Here is a 21,571-nt window from a genome sequence, read left to right as displayed (position 1 = left end):
ATTAACGGCCGTAATGAGTTTATCATTAAGTAGGGTGATATTGTTATCAATATCAGTATCAGTATTGATTTCAGTGCTCTCCGGGAGTGTTTTAGTGAGAATGTTGTGGTAGAGCCACCAGTCAATGTTTTTCTTAACAAGAGTCTTATCACATTTGGGTAAGCTAGTCATAATTAGGACGGGTAAATGATCGCTACTTAAATCATTGATGGTCTGAAGAGCAAAAGGATTATTCATATTCGTAATCATAATGTCTAGGATGTCTGGGTTGTATCCGTGGTGAACATGATAATGTGTAGGGTCTGTTGGGGCATAGATAGTTAATCCAAGAGTTTTTACAATACTATGTAACTGTCTTCCTTGTTTATTGGTGTTATTACAACCCCAAACTTGATTTTTAGCGTTCAGATCGCCTAGTACGATCGTATCCATATTTGAGTCAAAGTAAGAACGTACGATTTCCTCAGTTAGGTCATTTTTTGGTGGATTATATATTGTTGTGAGTTTAATATATTTGTTATTTATTTGTATAATAATTGAGGTCTCTTCTATATTACCATTAGTGTTTAGCTTATAGATAGATGAGCAATAGAGTTTAGACACATATATAGCTGTACCACCTCCCCTGTGGGAGATTCTATCACATCTGTATGAATTGAAAGAAGGGATGTTAAGGCGTTGCGAGGGTTTCGCATGGGTCTCCGTGATAGCGATGATATCGGGAGAATAATCAGTAATAAAGTCTAGCAGTTCAGCCATTTTTGTGGAGATACCGTTAGCATTCCACAGTATTATTTTAAGGGCAGTGAAAGAATTATTCCTGGCCATGATTAATATTTAGGTTTCCTTCATTATCCTCTTTGTTTAGAGGGTTGTTTTTTAATTGTTGGGTGACCTCTCTAATGAGGTGTTGCATGTTAAGAGATGCCTCTATGGCCTGTTGTAATAATGTCGTTAGCATTGGTTCAGAGGTATTGGATTTCTCTTTAGTAACGCTAGCATAAGTTTTGGGAAAATCACTAGGTGTTATAGTAGCATTACGTCTAAAATCGTGAGATTTCGTTTTTGTGTTATTTTTGATTTTATCTACTATATCTTTATATTTTTGGCAGCCAGAGTAGTTCGCGGGGTGATCCCCATTACAATTGCAGCACTTAGCTTTTTCGTGTTTGTTATCACAGTCTTTGGTTAAATGGGGTCCGGCGCATTTCACACATCTAGGGGGATGCCTGCAATTGCTTTGCCCGTGGAAATAATTTTGACAACGGTGACATTGTGTTGGTCTATCGTTCTTTTTGTATTCTTCTATGTAAACTTTCATACTTGAGAGATATTTAACTTGGTATATTTTTTTGTTCTGTTCTGTTTTATCCAAATCAACCACAAAAATAGGTAATTTTTTGGATTCCTGATCTTTCCTTCTCCTTTCAAGTTGTGTTACTTTAAAGGCTGTTAGTCCATGTGTAAGTAATTCATCGTGAATATCTTCAGTTGGGGTGCTAGCTGGGAGTTTTTTAATTACTACTCTTAGCTTGCGTTGTTCAGGTAATGAATATGTATGATATGCGTATTCACTTTTTTTAAGAAAGGTCTCGATTTGATTTCTTGTGGCCATGTCTTTAGTGTTTATAATAAAGTTTTCGCCACTAACTTTTCCTGTAAAATCGTTTATGTTTGAGCTGTTAAGCTCTTTTCTGAATTCACTCCATTTGAATTTATTATCTCTAATAATAAATGGGGGGGGAGCTGAGGTCTTTTTTGGTTTTTGATATTGGGCGTTGTCCAAGTTATTATCATTATCATTGCAATCCATTTGTTCATTGTTTTGAGTGGGGTTTGTTCCCAAAGTTCTGATTCTTTTAATTTGTTTTTGTGTATTTGATAGTGGAGGGAAATTTTCATCCGTGTTGATATTTTTGCTGAAGGGATTACATGTTGTTAGTTTATGCTCTTCCCAAAAATTGTCAATTTTTTGAAGGGTTTTATTTTGAATTTCCGTGCTCAGACTATAATCCTCGCTACTTTGTTTTTTGTAATGTCTAAAAGAGAGGGCCAAATCTTGTGCTTTATCATTTATTTCCTTTGCGGTAGATTCAATATTTCCATTATTATCATTAAAGTACATACAAAAATATATTAGTTTAAATGTGCTCTCCATCATATCATTAAATTCTTCCTTAACTCTATTTTTGAGTAATTCATTATCTAAACTTAAATTGGGGGGATCATTATCATTATCCTGATTTTCTTCCGTGGAAGATTGTGAATTTTTTCTTCTTTTGGATCTCTTATTCCTAACCGTGTTGGGGTCTAAAAGGATCCCAGTCAGCCCGTGCGGTTTCGGCGTAGCCGTCCCCGTCGGTACTGAAAGGGTTCCAGTCATCCCCGAATTCTGTGATCTAGATCCGCAGATCGTGACTCCCGTGTCCCTTGTCGAGAGCTCTGATAAGAGCTGGGGTGCAGGGGTAGTCGCAGAATTGCTAAGTCCAACAGGCGGGATACTCAACCGCTCGGGGGTCTGGCCCCCGCAGCACTTGAGCTGACCTGCGCCTGAGGACTCCAAAAGCGGAGAAATCTCCGCGTCGGTTTCCATCAGTAGCGTCAAAAACTTCAGCTGAGCTCGCGACCTACTCTCAGTTCGGTCACTCTCTCGGTCTGGTCTCCCAGCTACTTGTCAAAATGGCCAAGTTTTATATACTGTGCGCAAAGTAAACGCTCAGAATAATTTTTAATTTCATTTAATGATCGGATTTTTACTTACTCAACCTTAGTAGTTTGAGGACTCAACCTTAAATATGTTCGTTAATTAATACTGACGATATTTTAAGTTATGAAATCAGACACAAAAAGTACTTTCTCAGAATAAACTTATTTTCTTTCTTAATTTTTTCGACATATTAGGTGTTTTGACCCTTTAAATATGCGAGAGGGGGGGGGGTAGCCGCAATCTGAAAAATATGGTCATGATAATTTATACTAGAGAACGATTAAAAGTTTGGGTCTCTGCATGCTAATTTCACTTTTTGCGTATTTCGCATTATCTCTGGAAATTGCTGAGCGAATCAAAAAGTTATTTATCCGAATATAATTGCATGTAAAGTAATAATTATTATAATTTATTTTATCTAATGAAGGGAATTCGAATTGTTGCTAAGTATGCAATTTTCAACGACAAAATACAAATTGAACTTAAATGAAATTGGCGGAATAGTTCTCGAGAAATCTGGTTTTAAATATACGACTTTTTGAAATTTGCTAACTGAGAAACTTTCGATCGATTTCGTTAAATTTTGCATTTTAAAATTAAATATTTGTATACATTACAACTCAAAAATGTTTTGACTACTTTTAGATAAAAGAATTATAAAAATAGTTTTAAATGAAATTATCTTTAGATTACGAATTTTATAATTGTGTAAAAATCTTTTTATTCGCTTAAAAGTGAAAAGGTGCAAAAAGTAAATTAATATTAAAAGGTCCAAACTTTCGACTGCCCTTCTGCCTAAACTATTGCAACCATATTTTCCAGATTGCAGTAAGCTAACATCCATATTTTGATTTTTGAGTGTCAGAATTACAAGTGGATGGTGTTTTCAGCAGAAATGTTCAGCAGAGTGTTTGCAGCTGCTTACTACATGTTATTCTGATAGGCGATGTTTTCAATAAAAGAAATAAATTAGATGATTTCTGAGCTCAAATCTGCCGTATTTCATAAAATATTAATGTTATTATGTAATTCTGGGGAGTTAGGAGTGAAAATTTGTTTTAGTTATTTTGTTATTTATTGTTAAAAAAGGTGACATGGTTGCTAGATTTTGAATAACTCGCTGTTTTGTCAGTCTTAATTTGGCCTCTTTCCATAAGTTTATTACTGTTTGTTCTTGTTGCAAGCTGTGCACCATCTTACGTTAGTGTTAACACTTTTACCATTGTAAATACAACTAATAAGTAATCAAATACATTGTTTGCAAGAATCTCAAAACACAACGATGACAAATGGCTTTAAAATACAACGGAAACAGTAACTCGGAAATTTAGTCGGTACCGAGCTTGCAGCGTTCCCTAGTGTAGAAAACACCATCCATTCGCTGAAATGAGATACGTTTGCAGAGAAAGTACGTTTTTTGGGTCTGTTTTCGTAATTTATTATATCATTGAAATATTGTCTGCATTAATTAATCAGCACATTTAAGAATATGACTTTTGAATTCATTAAGATTGAGTCCTACTACTTGAAAATCCAATTATTCAATAAAAAGTTACTCAGGGTGTTCACTTTTTTATTTTGCGCACACCCTTTTTATGAAATTTTTTTTAAAAACTTTCTTTTTTTCCCCTTCATGTCATGGTGTGCACGATTTCATAAGTTTTTTTTTTAAAAAAATATCGAATTGTTCAGCTGTAGTTTTTTTTTTTTTTTTTTTTCTTCTTTATTTTCATGATCAGTTTTTAGTTACATTCCCTTTGACAAAAAAAAAGAAAAAAGTTCAAATTCTGTATTATTTTTTGAATTAAAATATACATCAAAACAATATTTTGAATATAATTAAAACCAGTTCAGTAAAAACTAAAAAAAAAAATTGCTCTAAGTCAGCTAGTTTAACAAGCTGATTATCTCTCCATATTTTAATAACTTTCACTTTCATAACTTTATATGTTAATAACTTTTTACAATACTTTAATAGTGACGCTTTCTGAATTCCTGTTTTCTTTAAAAAAAAAAAGCATAGGAAACAAATAAAAAAAATATATTTACTATTGATTAGTGGAGAGCATTGTTAAATTGAAAATTAATTACCAGTTTTAGTTAAATATATATATTAAAAAAAACATATATCAATGCTTCATCTTAATGTGTTACAACATTTCTAATCTTTCTTTAAAATCATAATTGGAAAGAAAATATAAAACACATAAAAAAATATTTGATTATTTATTCACATAAAAAAAGCTGGAGACAATAAAAAAATACTAGGTAAATGGTTATTTTAAAATTAATTAATTTAAAAATTGGTTTGTATCAGTACAATCGGTTGGTAACAGTTGTTTTTCAAATTTAACTTATTTAAAATATTTTCCGAGAGTGAGAAAAGGCAACTACAGTGACCTCTCACTTATGCACCACCTCTTTAATTTATACAACGATTTTTATAGGTCCCAGTACATTAGGTAGGAAAATAATGATAATCATCCTTCGTTTATGCGTCGCTCTAAAAATAAATGTTTCAATTATGCGCTGAAATTTTAGGCTAACATTTTAATTTTTTCTTCCTTTAAACACTTTTTTCTTCTTTTTTTTTTAAAAAAAAGGGGGTTTAAATTAAAAATTGAAGCAAATAAGCAATCATTGTTACAGATAAAAAGAAATATGTTGTTAAATCCTCACTTTTCTTCCCCCTGTGACCTTCACATTTTTGCTGTTTCTAGAAAGACATTCTTTCCACAATTTTGAATAGGGTGTCTTCTCTGTTACACCAACAACAATGAAAGCCCATTCATCTTTAAGAAAATGACCATTCCTCTTGCGCAGAGGTTAGTTTTACTCCCATCATGCCGTTTTCTAGAAGAAAGACACCTGGAATACGAAAGATGAAAGAGAACGCTATCACTTACTTGCGGTCAGATGGACATCTTGAGCATATATGGCAGTACTTTTACTTTCGTTACTTGTACCGCCGGTACAAGTAAAAAGTATGTACTTTTACTTGTACTTCGTTACTTTTTAAATTTAGTACTTTTACTTGTACTTTCGTTACTTTTTTAGGGAAAAAGTACAAGTATTTGTAACGGAAATGTCCAATGAAATCGTTACTTTTTTCTAAAACTCAGAAATCTTTCTAAAAAAAAAATTTAAAAAAAAATTAAATTTAAAAAAAAAAATGCTTATGTTTTTTTAATTTATAAAATTAATGTGCAATATATAAGCATTCACAGCTAACTTCGTGAGTTTAAATACCTTGACCTCCCGTGAAGCGCTTATTCAGCGTGGTTAAGCGATGGTTAAGCACGTTCTGAGAAATTCTCGCAGCAGATTCAGTGACACCACTTTCGAAATGCAATTATTTTGCAAAATGAATAAAAAATATTAATTAGCAAGTTATTTTCATTCATTTTCGAGTTTTATGCATTTATTTAATAGATTTTAAATAAAAAATGTTGGATTTTGTTATTATGTTTTTCAATTTTCTTTTTGAACTCACTAAAAATACATTTTTGTCTTAATAAATTTTTTACTAAATACATTTTTACCTAGTGCATTTTTTACTGAAATTATGTTTATGCCCGACCTTGTCAAACAAAGCCCAGTCAAATTTCTAAGTTTAGATCTCTAAGTCTAATGTTCGGAAAATGATTTTCTCGCATGACTTCAGCATTAGCCATTGTTACAAATAAAACTGTAGACTGTTCTATTTCAACTTATACTGCACATTCAATTATTTTTTACCAGCTCAAAGATCACAAAGCTATCTGAAACCCCGTGTTTGCTTTGTTTATGTTTGTGCTTTTAAAACGCGTTTCTATAGAGTTAAACAATTTTAAATCACTGGTAATTTAAATAAATAAAAATAATAAACTAAAAATTAAAATCAATAGATAAAATTTCTTTTTCGTGCAAATCCATAAAAAGTTTGAAATTAAAACTATATTTGATTTTAAAGTTATATTATACGATTATATTATAAAATTATATTATAATATTCTTTCGAATTTAAAAGTAAATTTAAATCCATAACTTTCAAAATTAAAAATAATTAAATAAATAACAACAATTTTGCAAAAACATTACAGAACATAAGAATATTATTCAATAAAATTTAGGTTACTTTAAATTTTCAATTTCCTAGAAATGTACTTTTAAATCGTTACTTTTTTTGTTTTGTACTTGTACTTTTACTTGTACTTTTTACTCGTTACTTTTTAAAATAAGAACTTTTTACTTTTTACTCGTTACATTTTTTAAAATTACTTGTACTTTTACTCGTTACTTTTTAAATGTAACGTTGCCATATATGATCTTGAGTAAATAAAAGGAGGTGGTCTGTTTAGTGACAGTAGTAATCAAACAACTTATTGTGCTGCATATTATGACGTCAAGTACTTTCCTTAGAAATTTATCATGTGACGTTTCACCCTCTCCCATAAAATTCAAATTTTTTGTGAAGAACTGTTCATTTATACATAACTTAAACTTGTGTAGTAATTAAGATTTGTCTCTTAACGAAATGACAAAGAGAACGAAATTGAGCTTATCTTTTAAAGCGGATGTCATTAAGAGATTTGAAGAAAATCCATCAACGACTAAAAAAGCTTCAGCTGATCATTTTAAAATTCCTGAATCAACTTTAACAGAGATTTTTTTAAGAAAGGATGCAATTGTTGCTGCTCATCGGGAATGTGGAATTAAATCCTCGAAGAGAAGTTGTATTCAAGGTGGAAAGTTTCAAGAACTGTAAAGTGTTATTACAATGGTTTAAAGAAGCTCGTGCTTCTAACATTCCGGTTAATATAGAATTACTTAGACAAAAAGCAGTTCATTTCGCAGAAACTTTGAAAATTGGAAATTTTTCAGCTTCACGTGGATGGGTGAAGAAATTTAAGATCCGACATGGCCTAGAAACTCGTACTAAATCTGGTGAAAGTGCAAGCGTTGACGAAAAGACTGTAGAGCAGTGTTTCTTAACCTTTTTGATACAATGGACCCCTTTTAAATTTTTTTAAGAAGTCACGGACTACCCCCCTGAGAAAAAAATTGCAAAAAACATCAATTTTTAGTATTTAATTTATTTTAGCTTTTAATTTTATGATTTCAATAGTATACAAAATATTTAAAATTAAATTTTTTAGTCTGAAGGTTGTTGCTGCTTTTCCTTAATAAATTGAATAGAGGGATGGTTTTCGACAAAGCTATGCGCATAACATGTTCAACATTCAATCGATAACGATTTTTTGTTTTTATTGTCACAACTGTGGAAAGTCCGGCTTCGTTAAGATACACTGTAGCTAACGGAATTATAGCTGAAATAGCTCGCTTTACAAGCAATGGGTAGGCTTCTTTCACAGAAGACCAGAACTCTCCGAGTGTTTTTGAATCGAAATTCATTTTTAGCAAGGACTTTGTTCTAAGATCAATAAGCTCATCTTTGGCAAGGTTCATATCATCGATACAGTCAATATCACAAAGAAAAGGATGACAAATCCACAACTCATCTTTTATCTTTATCTCATCCAAATTAAAATATTTTTTCAATGTAACTTGAAGTACTTACAGGTGTTCACAGATTTTATTTTTAAGTTATTCAGTAACAAATTATCTTGCCAAGATCCATTTTGAGAAAGCACTTCGTCCAGCATTTAAAAGTTTGCATATATCTCATTTTGAATTCTATTTTTTTCAAAGTGGCATCTTCAATTAGAATGCTTGTAATTTCTCAGTTGCATCCATAATGGTGATATCGGGTCATTGAATTAAAAGACTTATATTGTTCATGTGGTTAAAATTATCTGCCAGGTAAGCCAATTTATAGGTAAAATCTTTTTTGTTTAAATATTCGAAGAATGAGTTATCTTTCTCTTCTAGAGCAAGTGATAATTCGATCTTCAACATGAAAAATTGTTTCAAAACCTGCCCTCGTGACAGCCAGCGCAATTCCGTGTATTACAGAAGTACCTCATGTTCTGCGTCCATTTCTTAACACATCGTTTTAAAGAGACGATGATTAAGAGCTCTACGTCTAATAAAATGTACAGTTTTAATAACTTTTGATAATGCTTCTCTTAAGCTGGTTGGAAGAGTTTTTGTAGCCATCGCATGTTTATGTAAAAGCCAATGAGTAACAAGAACATTAGGAGACTTTTTTTACCAACAGGGCAAAACCAGATTTACTGCCAAGCTTCACATGTGCTCCATCTGTACGAAGTGAATGAAGTTTTTCTTTCCAGCCGAAGTCTTGTTCGGTAAAGAAAACATTTAACATTGCTAAAACATCAACTGTCTGTGTAGTTTGCAATTGAGACTCAAAAAATAAGAATTCTTCTTTGATAGTATCAAGAGAGACGTAACGAACAAAAACAAAAAGTTGACTATAATTCTAGATATCTGTAGTTTCATCCAGTTGCATACTAAAGGGAAATGGCGAAACTTTCAATTCATCGATGATCTTTTTCAAGATATTGCAAGAAATTTCAACTATTCTTGAATGTGTCACATCATTTGAAAATGGAATTGCCTCAAGTTTTTTTTATCTGTTCCAATCTACAAACTAATTCAACCATCTCCAGCGCACTTGGCTTAATTAACGTCCCTCCAATAGTATGCTGTTTCTTGCTTTTAGCAATATGATATGCAACTTTGAGAGATGTCTCAACCAGAGGCTTTTGTGGAATACCAAATCCAAGTTTGTCTAATGTTCCAGATTTCAAAAACTGAGCTTTCTTCTTAGTAAAAAGTTCTAGATCTAGTAACCTGAGTGGTGAGTAGATCTAGTAACAAGGTGTCAAATATACGTAGCTTGAAAGGGGATAGTAAAAATAGTGTAGCTGACGTCATCAGGGGGTTGCCCCTGATGGTGCAAACTGAAAGCCGGTTAGTGGAGGATGTTAAAAATGACAGGGATATTAGAGGGCTGTGTGCAGTCCGTACTGAATTTGAGGTATCTCGATCACCTAGTTTCAAATATGTATGTATTATCACCTTTTAGAAAGAAAAAAAAGATCAATGTTATTTCAATATTATTGATCCAAACGTTTTAAAAATTAGGAGTAGTCGGTGGACCCCCAAAATATGACCCATGGACCCCTAAGGGGTTCATGAACCACAGGTTAAGAAACCCTGCTGCAGAGGAATGGAAAGAAGAATTAAAATCTTTAATTAAAGGATACAAACCAAAGGACATTTTTAATTGTGATGAAACTGGTTTGTTTTTCAGGATGACATTGGCATTTATGAGGGAACCCTGCCACGGTGGAAGAAACAGTAAGGAACGATTAACCATTTTATTATGTTGTAATGCAGATGGATCAGAAAAACATTCCCCTTTTATTATTGACAAGTCGAAAAAGCCTCGCTGTTTTTAAAAAAAATAAAGCGACTTCCCTGTGAGTACTCAAGCAATAGAGCAGCATGGATGACTTCTAAAAATTTTTTACCTTTTCTTCATTCATTTGAGAAAAAAATGGAAAAGAAAAAAGAAGAGTCCCCCTTTTTATGGATCAATGTCCAGCCCATCCACGAGACTTGCCAACTTTTAAGCATATCAAAGTAGTGTTTCTTCCTGCAAACTGCACGTGCAAGTTACAGCCTTTGGATTTAGGCATGATCCGTTCCTTGAATGTGCATTACAGAAAAACATTGATTTGTCGATATCTAGCAGAACTGGAAACAGGGAAAGCAGCCGACGTAAAGATTTCAATTCTTGACGCTATGAATATGGTATGCATTGCATGGAGAAGCATTGGACAATCCAGCATAAGGAATTGCTTCAAAAAAGCTGGATTTCTATTTTCAGATGAAAATGAATTTATGAATCTTAACGAAATTGAAGAAGATTGGGATATCGATCTTTAGTGATAACGAATGGAAAGTTGTATCTAACGAACTTGTTTCTTTTAATGAATTTATTGTCTTTGATGATAATCTATTAACAACGTAATTCAGTTAGAGACATTGATGACATCGTTAATGAAATGGAGGATGAGAACGTGGAGGATGATACTGACAAGGATGATAAAGCTCCTCCAAATCACACAGCAGTATTAGAAGCTTTAGACACTATTCGTGACTATTTACAAATTAATTCTTCTGAAACTCCCTTATCCCATTCATGTGAACTGGAAAAAACAATTTTTGAAGTACGTCGGAAAAAACAAATACAAACATGTATTAAGGATTATTTTGTAAGAAAATAAATTGTCTTTAGGTATGTTAAAATTTTTTTTGTATAATTACAGTAAATACCAAAATAGTATAAATATTAACCTTTAATCTTTAGAAACATATTTATTCATATCGCCACTGCAATTTACGTTGAGTTTTAGAATTTTGAAGTTCTTCACTTATACGCCTCTTTCACTTATGCGCTTTTTTCTGTTCGCCCCTTACACCGGTGCATAAGTGAGATCATTTTATTATAATTGATCATAATTAAATTTCCTGTCGTTTACATGTGGTCTGTTACCTATTATAACAATCATTTCAAAACAAATGCGTTTAATCGTTTTGCTTTAGCAAACAGATTATGTAAATAAAATATAAATAAAACTGATACACTTTTTCAGTTAAGCTGCTACTCTATTTGTGAATTTACAATAAAATTAGGATTCAATAAAATTCAATATGAAAGCATATTGTGCGTTATAAAGTAATCGCTCACGCTCTTATCAGTTTACACCTTACAGCTGTGTTTCCCAAACTTATGACTTTTGTGTACCCTCTCTCAATTTTTCGTAACGCTGTGTACCACTAAAAAAAAAAAAAATGTATTTTTTACTATAAAAAAATTGCACAAAAGTTAAAAATCACAACTGGCTGTTGACACCACTAATTATTAACTGATAACTCTTCAAAAAATAGCCAATAGAAAAATACGTAATCGTAAATTTTCATGGCTAGCTTTGTTTTGAAATTTTCGTTTGTTACAAGATATTTTGCATTAGAACGCGTACCCCCGCTAAACTGTTCCCGTACCCCTGGGTGTACGCGTACCGCACTTTGGGAAACACTGCCTTACAGAAACTCTCTTTCTGTTGTTATTTTTCACAGAAATGAAGTTCAAAGTGAAGTAATATATAACGGTTCAATTATAAAATTGATTTATTATTAATTTAAAACTTTAACTGTTTTACATTCAACATATTAATTGTAACATTTTTAATTGATTGTAATAAATAAAATAATAATTAAAATAAAATTTTAAACACTACTTTTTTCAAGTGAGCGAAAAAGAAAATAATTCTATTTTGTCACACCTAAAACAAACAAAAAACTGTAAACGCATTACTGTCAAAAGGCGGAGAAGAGGAGTTACCTAATTACCATCTTTACATACAAGAAAGCGAGTTAATTTCGTTAATAATAATAAATGCTGTAGGTAATAAGAAAACGTTTACAAATTCATGGAGAATTGTCACAGGTTTCTCATCATTCTCAGATAATAAAAAAAAGTTACTTATCTTTATTGATTATTAATTCCCTTTCAATACTGAAATTTGTATGTTTTCGTATTCTCTATAAAAATTCGTTCCAGTTCGATATTTTTTAAATTTTTTTTTATGAATATTAACTTGAGACCAACAATGAAAATATTTTCAGCAAAAATTTAAAAAGCATATTAGAAGACACTACGCAAAACCCGAAAAGTTTGATTAAAAAATCGTGTTATACTTAATGAATTTAAATGAAAAAAAAATAGTTTGTGGGTCATGAAACATTTTTAAAAATTAAATAACAAAATTGTCAAAATTATTTTAATTTTGTTCTAAAATAGCAGGATACGTGATTACCGTTGAAAACCCTCCAAAGAGATGAAAAATTTGTTTTCCATCAGATCCTCAGGAAAAAGGATAAAATTTGGCTTTTATGTAATTTTTTTATTTGCATTGTTGTTTTTAATTACATTTAAGGGCTGAGGCTCTTAATCTGTCTGTGGTTAAGGTCCATTTTCGTCAAGATTTAAAAACTCGCTGACGAATTTATTTCCATTAGATGGCGCCACGATACATAGTAACATATATATAACGCTCTCGATTTTATTTTAATGTATTAATAAAAGGTGCTCTAAATAACATTATAACAAGTAGATCATAAGCTTAATTATTACGTCTCCAAGCAGGTCACTACATTGTAAAAAATTAGCAAAAAAAAAAAAATGCTTGCTTATTAGATCACTATACAGAGTTGAGAGTAGTCATAAAGTAAAAAAAAGGAAATCCAAGAATGAATAAGAATCGAGATATTTGCAGAGCATGGACTTGGGATTTCTAAAAGGCTTGTTTGTATTGTTTTGACATAATAAATAAAAATTTACATGACTGATTGAGCAAATAAATATTTTCAGCGCAAAATCCACCTCCTTTTTTTTTCGTTTGCTTTAACGCCAGAAAACAGGAAGCAGCGACGTCGGAATTACGAAAATACAAGCTATCCGGCAGACGGATAAAAATACGGAAAAAAATTTTCTGTGCGTAAAATCGGACAAAATAGCTAAAATAAGTAAAAATGCGGAAGGGTTAGCAGATAGGACGTAGTTAGACTTTTCTGTTTATCTCTGAAAATCGTAAATAAATATATTTTATTTCAACGACTGAATTTTCAAAAAAAAAAAAAAAAAAGCGGGATGTTTATATTAAAAAAAACCCAAAACATTTAGAGAATCGGAGTTTTTGATAAAAAGGCTGAAACTTGAGACAAAAGCGAAAATCCGCAACAAAGCGGAAAAATCTCATCCCTGTAATAAAGGTCAACCAGTTTTATCCCAAGGGAATGATTTTTTGCGAGACTTCAGAGGGAGGAATGAGAACTTCAATACTTTCGCTCCGCGGAAAATTCCTCATAAAATATTTTAACTTGTGCAAAAAAAAAATTTCACGCGGAAATTAGGGGGAAAAAATCTGGAGAAAAAAAAATGGAAATCCGTGGAAGAATCACATCCCTGTATAAGAGCCCAATGAAGGCATTCTGCACAGGACACTCACTTGACAAGCAGCTTCGAGCTAGGAGGGCGTAAAAGCTCCATGCATCTAATCAATTCACTTTCGCTTAAAATAGCGCGATGCCGCAATAAATTATGAAGAGTTTAATAATAATCCACAAAGAATTTTCCTTGAAATAAATGAGTCTCTAAAAGCTTTTCTTGTTTAGTTTAAAAAAGGTTTTTAATTTAGCCAAGGTTTTTAATTTAGGTTATTTAATTTAGCCAAGAAGCAATTGATATGGCGAATTTAATGTTTGGCATTACATCCCAAATGACAAAGTCAAATATAAGTTGACAACGTCTTTGAGGAATGGGATTAAGATCAGGGGACATCGCAGGTAACTCCTTCGACTGGACGTATTCGTCCAACTAAGCTCTATGTCGACGGACGTTATCGTGGAAAAGTATCACATAAGGCGCAAGGATCTTGTCACAGTACCTCGCTCGAACACAAAGATCGGCATGTCCGTCTACCTAGACAGCTGTGGCCCTTTTCAACAATGTTTGAGGGCCCATATCGATTACTGGGTTCATTCAAGATGAGAACGTCTTGAGTCACTGCCCAGACTTAATGGTGACTATCAATGAAGAGAATTCGCCCCCAAACATCCTGTCCAAGATAGGTGTTCTCAGCACCAGGCTAGACAGTCCTTTCAAGAGCTGCAGACTACACCTGCATTAGGCCTCTGGGCGACTGTTATTTGTGAAATGGACTTTCTTGTTGCATTATACAGGTCAGTCCTGTCGAGGTCCTATCCTGTTCGGTTAGATATTTCAACTATCTTGACCAGGTCAACATAATGGCCACATTTTCCGAAACCCCCAGGTGTCAGCGAATAGCGTAGCTATCATCTGATACTTTATCTGCATTATAGGCATTACCTATTTTTTTTTTCTTTACAAAAACGGTCCTCCCTATTTCATAAGTTTATATGTATATATGTCACGGCGAAAGACCGAAATCGGTGGTTGTTGGCTTTCACCGGTGAATATCGATAAACACCAAATACGTCGGAGAAAGATCGTATATTTCATTACATTCTTGTATATTCGGACCCTCACCGCTGTATGTCGACAATCACAGATATGCTTTGGTGAATGTCCGAAATATTTATTACATTCGATTTGATATGAATTTATTCAAGGATATAATTACATTTATTCGATAGTTTAACCAACCCTACACTGATGGTTTTTTAAGGTTAAGTGCCACTGCCCGGTATACCCTACACTGATGTTTTTTTAAGGTCAAGTGTATATTATTATATATATTATATACACTTGAGACACACACTACAGTATATATTTGCCCGATACTCCAAACACTGATGTTTCTTCTAATCTATCGTCAGTAAGTATTAAAATATAGAATAAATATAAATATATCAAATAAATATGATAATATTAACGAATAAATTAATATAAAGTTGGATATAACAAATATTTCGGACATTCACCAAAGCGACTATGTGATTGTTGATATTCACCGGTCAGAGTCAGAGATAAGGGTATTTAGCAAATATTTCGGACATACGCCAAAGCGACTACATGAATGTTGACATCCACCGGTGAATGTCGACATTCTCCAGATTTCTGTGTTTCACAGTAACATATACACATATAAGTTCCGCAAAAATTAGTGCTTTCCGACATTGCAATAATACATCTTTAAAAATATATCTATATAAATAGGGTAGGTACACTAATAAAATTTTAACTCTTCTCATTGTTGAACGTTCTTCCATCAATAAAATGCAAAAACATTTTCAGACTTTACTGTGTGATCATAACGAAATAAGTAGTTTTTGACAAAGGGCTCCTTTTTTAATATTATCCACCATAACAATTAAAACTAGGGTGACCAGACGTCCCCGATTTCCGGGGATTGTCCCCGGCGAGGACCTCGTGTCCCCGGTTATAAAATTAAAAAATTTTGTGTAAAATATTTGATAAAAATACGTTATATGCAATTTTTATTTTCTCAAAAATTTTCATACAAATTAATGTAAGCATTGAAAATTAAATGTAAACTAGTTTTTGAGAACGCACTATAACTTATACTACAGAAATTTTGGAACACATAACTTTAATATCTAGTTATGTTTACATTTTTACTAGGCTGTACGCCAGACAAGTTTATATAAGAAAAGAAGTTTAAAGCAAGACGTAACATGAATATTAGTTGCTGCTTTTAAAACAATTAATATCTTGGGTTACATAAACTGCCAATATTAGCTAATTTCCACTAAAAACAACAATTACTACATTTCCGCTTTATTTTAGAAAAATAACTAAAACATTTTAAAATCAGGTAAACATTTTATAAATATCTAACCAATAAAGTATAAAACCATTTTTTATGAAATTATTATTATCACTTACGACTAATTAATTTTCATAAATTCTAATTATTCTACATTTTGAAAACCTCATAATTTGTTATCGTAATAGATATTTAGAAAAATATTTTTATTTCTTTAAAATAGATGTCAATATGGCAACATAAACAAAAAAAAGAAAATGTCATTATTTGGATGATTGGAAAAACGAGTTTCCATTTATTGAACCGAATCCTAATAATTCTTCCAAAGTAAAATGTACAATGTGTAGAGCAGGGGTCCCCAACCCTATGCCCGCGGGCACCATGGCGCCCTTCGATCGGTTTAGGTGCGCCCGCTACTTGTGCTCAACAATAAAATATTTCCGTTTTCAATTTTCCCATAAAACGTTATATAATTTGTTTTGCTTTCTCAATATGGATGATAAACCTAACCAAAATAGAAATCGCCAGGAAAAGGATCTCCATTCCCACAGATATAAGCACAAAGCAAAATATAGCTGACCACTCGCGAATTGAATATATGAACTCTACTTTGTATGTTTTTCAAGCAATTTCGTAATAATTTATTTTACTCAAGGATATTAATACTAATTATATTCATATGTTAAATAAAATTTTTTGTGCATTACATGCAGTGTATATTATTTCCTATGTCTACCAACTATAAATTTATCTTGCAAAAATTAATGGTGCCCGCCACTCGACCGATATTCTGGTATTTGCTCTTAGGTACAAAAAGGTTGGGGACCCCTGGTGTAGAGCAACGTTTTGAGTTGGAAGTGGAGGACGAACAGCTATAGCAGATCACATTCTTACAATTAAACACAAAGAAGCTTTGGCAGCAAAAACGAAATCGGTCAGTTTTTTCGTAAGCTGGAACCATCCAAAGAAGAGTTTGACTTAGCAACATATGAAGGAACGCTTGCATTTCACACCATTCGTCACAACCAATCGTTTCGCAGCATGGACTGTACTTCAAATTTACAAAAGAAATTTGTAGACAAAAAATTTTCTTGTGCCCGAACAAAATGCGAAGCTATCGCTGTCAATTTTTTCTCCGTGGGCATTTCTTGAATTGAAGAAAGATTTACGATACTTCCAATCTCAATCGTGTAAAATTACTTCCTATTTTAGTGCGGTATTTTCAGTGGGACAGTGCTAAAGATCCAATTAATAATAAACTTGTATCACTAAACGAAATTAAAGGAGAAACTGTAAAGATTTTATCTTCAGAAATATTAAACGCACTATTCGAGTTCCAATTGAAGGATAAAATGGCTGGTTTGTCTGCGGATAATACTAACACTAATTTTGGAGGATTGTTAAGAAGAGGAACAGAAAATGTTCATGCTAAAGTTCAAACTGAGTTAGGAAGAGATATTTTTGGTTTTGGGTGTAATGCGCATATTATACATAATGGCGCTAAAACTGCTTTTGATTGTTTGCCTGTAGATATTGAAGTTATGGTATCTAAACTTTTTAGTTATTTTAAAATTTACACAGTCCGAATTGAAAGACTGAAAGAATTTTGTGAGTATGCTGACCAAGAATATCATAAAATTTTAGGACACATTCATGTTAGGTGGTTGACATTACTTCCTGCTGCAGAAAGAATTCTTAAAATTTATTTATCTCTTAACGAATTTATGTTGTCTGAAAAAAAGTGCTCAAAAATCTTGAAGAATTATTTTGAGAGTGAAACAACCGAGTTATGGTTGTTTTTTGAGCATTCGCATGCTGCAATTTTTAATCAAAGCATCTTGAAAATTGAAAGCGATGACAAATGTGTTATTGAATCTGGAACGGTTGTCAAGGATTTGATATTTAAATTGAAAGCACTAAAGAATGCCAAATTTGTTCCACTTGTTATAAAACCTGAATTGATTGCTGAGAATATCATTACTGAAGATTCTTATTTAGAAACGTCGAAAGAATTCTATGAAGCTGCGATTTCATATTTAGAAGCTTGGAACGATAACAACGATGATATGTCTGATTTGAAGTGCCTTCTTTTAGATTGTAAGCCTTCACGGTCTGAATTCGACGAGGCAGTTCTGTCTCTCTCTTCAAAATGTGCAATTTTGAATGTTGATTCCGACGATTTATTTGACGAGTTTACTTATCTTGAAGGTTATTTGGATTCAAAAGACGATAAATGGTACCAATCCGTACACATAACAGACAAATGGCGCGAAATAAACAATTATTTTCAAAAAAACAATATACCATTTACAAATATCAAAAGAATTGTTGAGCTTGCAATGTGCTGGCCAAGCATCAATGCGCCTGTAGAACGGGTATTTTCGCGCGTAAATAACTATTGGACTAATGAAAAATCGCGAATGGATGTGAATACAGTGAAAACGGTTTTATCTGTACTGATTAATTTTGATTTTTCATGTGACATATTTTCTCAATTACTCGAAAAAAATCCTGAAATTTTAAAGAAGATTCATGCTTCAGAAAAATACGGTGCTTAGAAATAGTATAATTTTAAAAGCAATACAATTGTTTTGTTAACAGATTTTAAACTTGTGTAAAAATGTTATGATCACGATTTTAACGATATAATTTATATACTAAATTATAAAAAAAATGTAAACGAAAAAAAAAAAAAATTATTTTTTGAGATAAATGATCAAATTTTTTTAAAATTTTTTTCTGTCGTTTAAATTGGGGGGGGGGGGGGGGGTAGAGATGAGTGTCCCCGGAATTGCCCGAAAAAATCTGGTCACCCTAATTAAAACACAATTTTAAATATTTTCATATTGAGCCACTCATTCTATTTTAAAAATTAATAATTACTTTGATAATGTAAAAAAATTAATTCAAAATTATAATTAAACTATAATTTAAAAAAGTTATTGGTTGTATTTTTTAGATTTAAATAAGAGTTATTTATAACAGTATATTTTAAAAAAAATCAGCAAGATTAATATTATTGATCATACTGAATTTGTAAAGATATGTAAAGAATAAGGCAAACTAAGAAAACCTTTATAAATTCATATTACAAATGTAAATTAGTGAATAGCTCCTTTTCAATGTTTATTAAAATGTGTAACTTGGTTCAGTATTTCTTGAATAAAATGATTTTACAAAATTCAATAATTTTGAAATGTAAATACAATGATTATTGAAGCTGACATTTGTCAGGAGTAAATTATTATATGGTCTCTACATTCATAACGTTAAACAAATCTGAGTTAATTGAATTTATTTCAATTGTTTTAATACTTAATTAAGAGATTAATTAATACTTTTTCTTAGAAAGGTAAATCTGAACACAAGATTTTTCATTGTATTTAGTGTTGAAATAGTGAGTAACTTCACTTTTTAAAAATCTTGTCTCAGAAAATAACTTTAAGAGCACTGAAAATTTTAAGCCTAGTAATACAATAGGTTAAAAGAAAAAAATAATCAAGTACAGAAAGAAGTTTAAAATTTCTAATGCAATTAGTGGACAGTGCTACATGTAAAAAAAAAAAAAAAATCGAAATTTTTATCTTTATTAAATTAAACAAATAAAGGAAATTGAAAAATTCAAGATGACATTGCTACAAAAGAACTTGAAATTAATTTGCTTTTGATGACATGAAATGCTAGCACAAATAAACATATTGACAACAGAGAACAAGTGACACATTCTAATCAAATGGTGAAAGTGTGGACCTAATGCAACAACCCTGAAAGTATGAGGGAAAGATTACAGGATCTTCCACTGCTGAAACCAATGTCCGCACACATTTATACAAAGATGCCCCCAACAGTTTTACAGGGAAAAAAGTCGAACTTTGCACAGTAACCCAATTAAAGAAACTTTCAAAATTTAAAAAATTACAATTGAAAGGAATTTATATATATGGATACGAAAAATTCCAGTAGATTTTACAAAATAGAAATTTCATAATATTATTGCATACTATACTAAATATTTGATATACAAGGAATTTTAGATATTTTTTGTCATCAAAATACAAAAACTTCATTTAACTTAAAACCGTAAAAGGTTTGCAACATTTTCTTGTTATAATTAAATAAATTTGAAATGTTATTATGTTTACACATAATTTGAATATTAATAGGCATTTCATTCAAAGATAATATAAAGATTTCTCAATTAATTTAAAAAAAAAGAGTTCTGAATAAAAATAAGCTGAGCTGAACATTTCAGAACAAAAAAACGTTTTAAGCTGATTTCCATAAATGAGACTTGCTTCATTCTGATTAGTATTACTTATTTAAATATTCAAGCAAGCAATAAACTGTGCAAAATTCTATTTCAATAGGGAATATTTTAGATAACTTACTCAGTTTTAGGGAATTTTATAAACTATACAAATACCAGGAGAAACTGGCAAAAACAGTCTATTGGAAAATGCAGTAAATGTTGGCAGCTATGTATATGAAATAAAATTCTAAGCATAATGAGCTGTTAATGGGATAAAAATTATTTGAAGAACTGAATAAAGAGAACAATTAAATTTTTTAAACAAATTATTTCCACATACAAATATTATTCCATCCTCTAAAAATAGTAAATTATTATAAGAAGGATGCTCTTTCACCTTTTTATAAGATAAAGGACCTATACGAAATATAGGAGGAGTTCTACCTCTGAGATAAGTATGTTGTAATATAAGAGCTGGAAAGATCTTAAAATTATTTTTTAAAGTAAATAGCTCAATTTATTATGAGAATAGGCTTAAGTTTTTCAAACTATTTTATTTAATTTTCAGCTTGAACAACAGTAGTTTTTTCTGACACATAAATACCATCTAAAAATTTTCTTATGTCTTTTTTCTTCACTAGTGTGGATTGATGGATCAATGCCGCTGGAAAGAAAGAAGCAATCATTAGAAAAACAGAAATGTCACAATTCTAAAAAATAAAAGTACTTATCATTTGAAAACTGATAAGAACCAAAAGGAATTTCTTTAAAGATACTATTTTTTAAAGAAAAATATTTTCGGTAAATTTATCAAAATTTAAAAAAAAGTTTATGCATACTGCACTGAAGAATGGTCTCATTATCATACAGTCAGGGTTCATACAGAGATCAGAAGAAGAAATCCAAGGAGTCCAAAATTTTAAGAACTTATCAAAAATTTAAGAACTCTGTGTAAAAGATAGTTTTTTTAAAAAAAAATTTAAAAGCAGTTATTATAAGGAACTTGCAAAAATGCATATTTTAATTTTAATTTCTATCCCCTTTGAAATAAATTTTGACTTTGTCAAACTTCGTCAAGAAAAATAAATTAAGTTATCACTTAGACACATAATACATTTTCAAATATTTTAATAAATCTTGTTAAAGTACAGACGTTAAGGATTGACATAAAAACCTACCAATCTTATATTTTTAAATTTGAATACATAAGAAAAATCTAAGGCATTTTATACCAAAAAATTATAAAAAATCACAGCAAATTATTAATCAAGTTTGCTAGTAACATGTAAAATTATTTGCCGTTATTTTTCTTCTTCTAACTCTTGCAATTCAATTTTTATTCTTTTAAAAGTTTTCTTAAACTGCTAGATT

General features: G+C 31.2%; 1 protein-coding gene across 3 annotated transcripts in view; it reads right to left on the bottom strand.

The window, feature by feature from the left end:
* Positions 1 to 20,734: 20,734 nt before the first annotated feature.
* Positions 20,735 to 21,571, bottom strand: part of LOC107449384 (large ribosomal subunit protein uL6) — a 30,792-nt gene continuing 29,955 nt past the window's right edge. For all 3 annotated transcript variants that reach the window (XM_087154959.1, XM_087154958.1, XM_087154957.1), the window contains exon 5: positions 20,735 to 20,864. In XM_087154959.1, the coding sequence (XP_087011085.1) occupies positions 20,758 to 20,864 (107 nt within the window). In that variant the 3' untranslated portion in view covers positions 20,735 to 20,757. The remainder of the gene's footprint in view (positions 20,865 to 21,571) is intronic.

This window comes from Parasteatoda tepidariorum, chromosome 11, assembly GCF_982258835.1.
Source record: "Parasteatoda tepidariorum strain Cologne lab strain chromosome 11, Ptep-v5.0, whole genome shotgun sequence".
In the NCBI taxonomy this organism is placed as follows: domain Eukaryota; kingdom Metazoa; phylum Arthropoda; class Arachnida; order Araneae; family Theridiidae; genus Parasteatoda; species Parasteatoda tepidariorum.
Note: the sequence above shows the minus strand (reverse complement) of the source record. Positions and strands in the feature narration are given on the sequence as shown.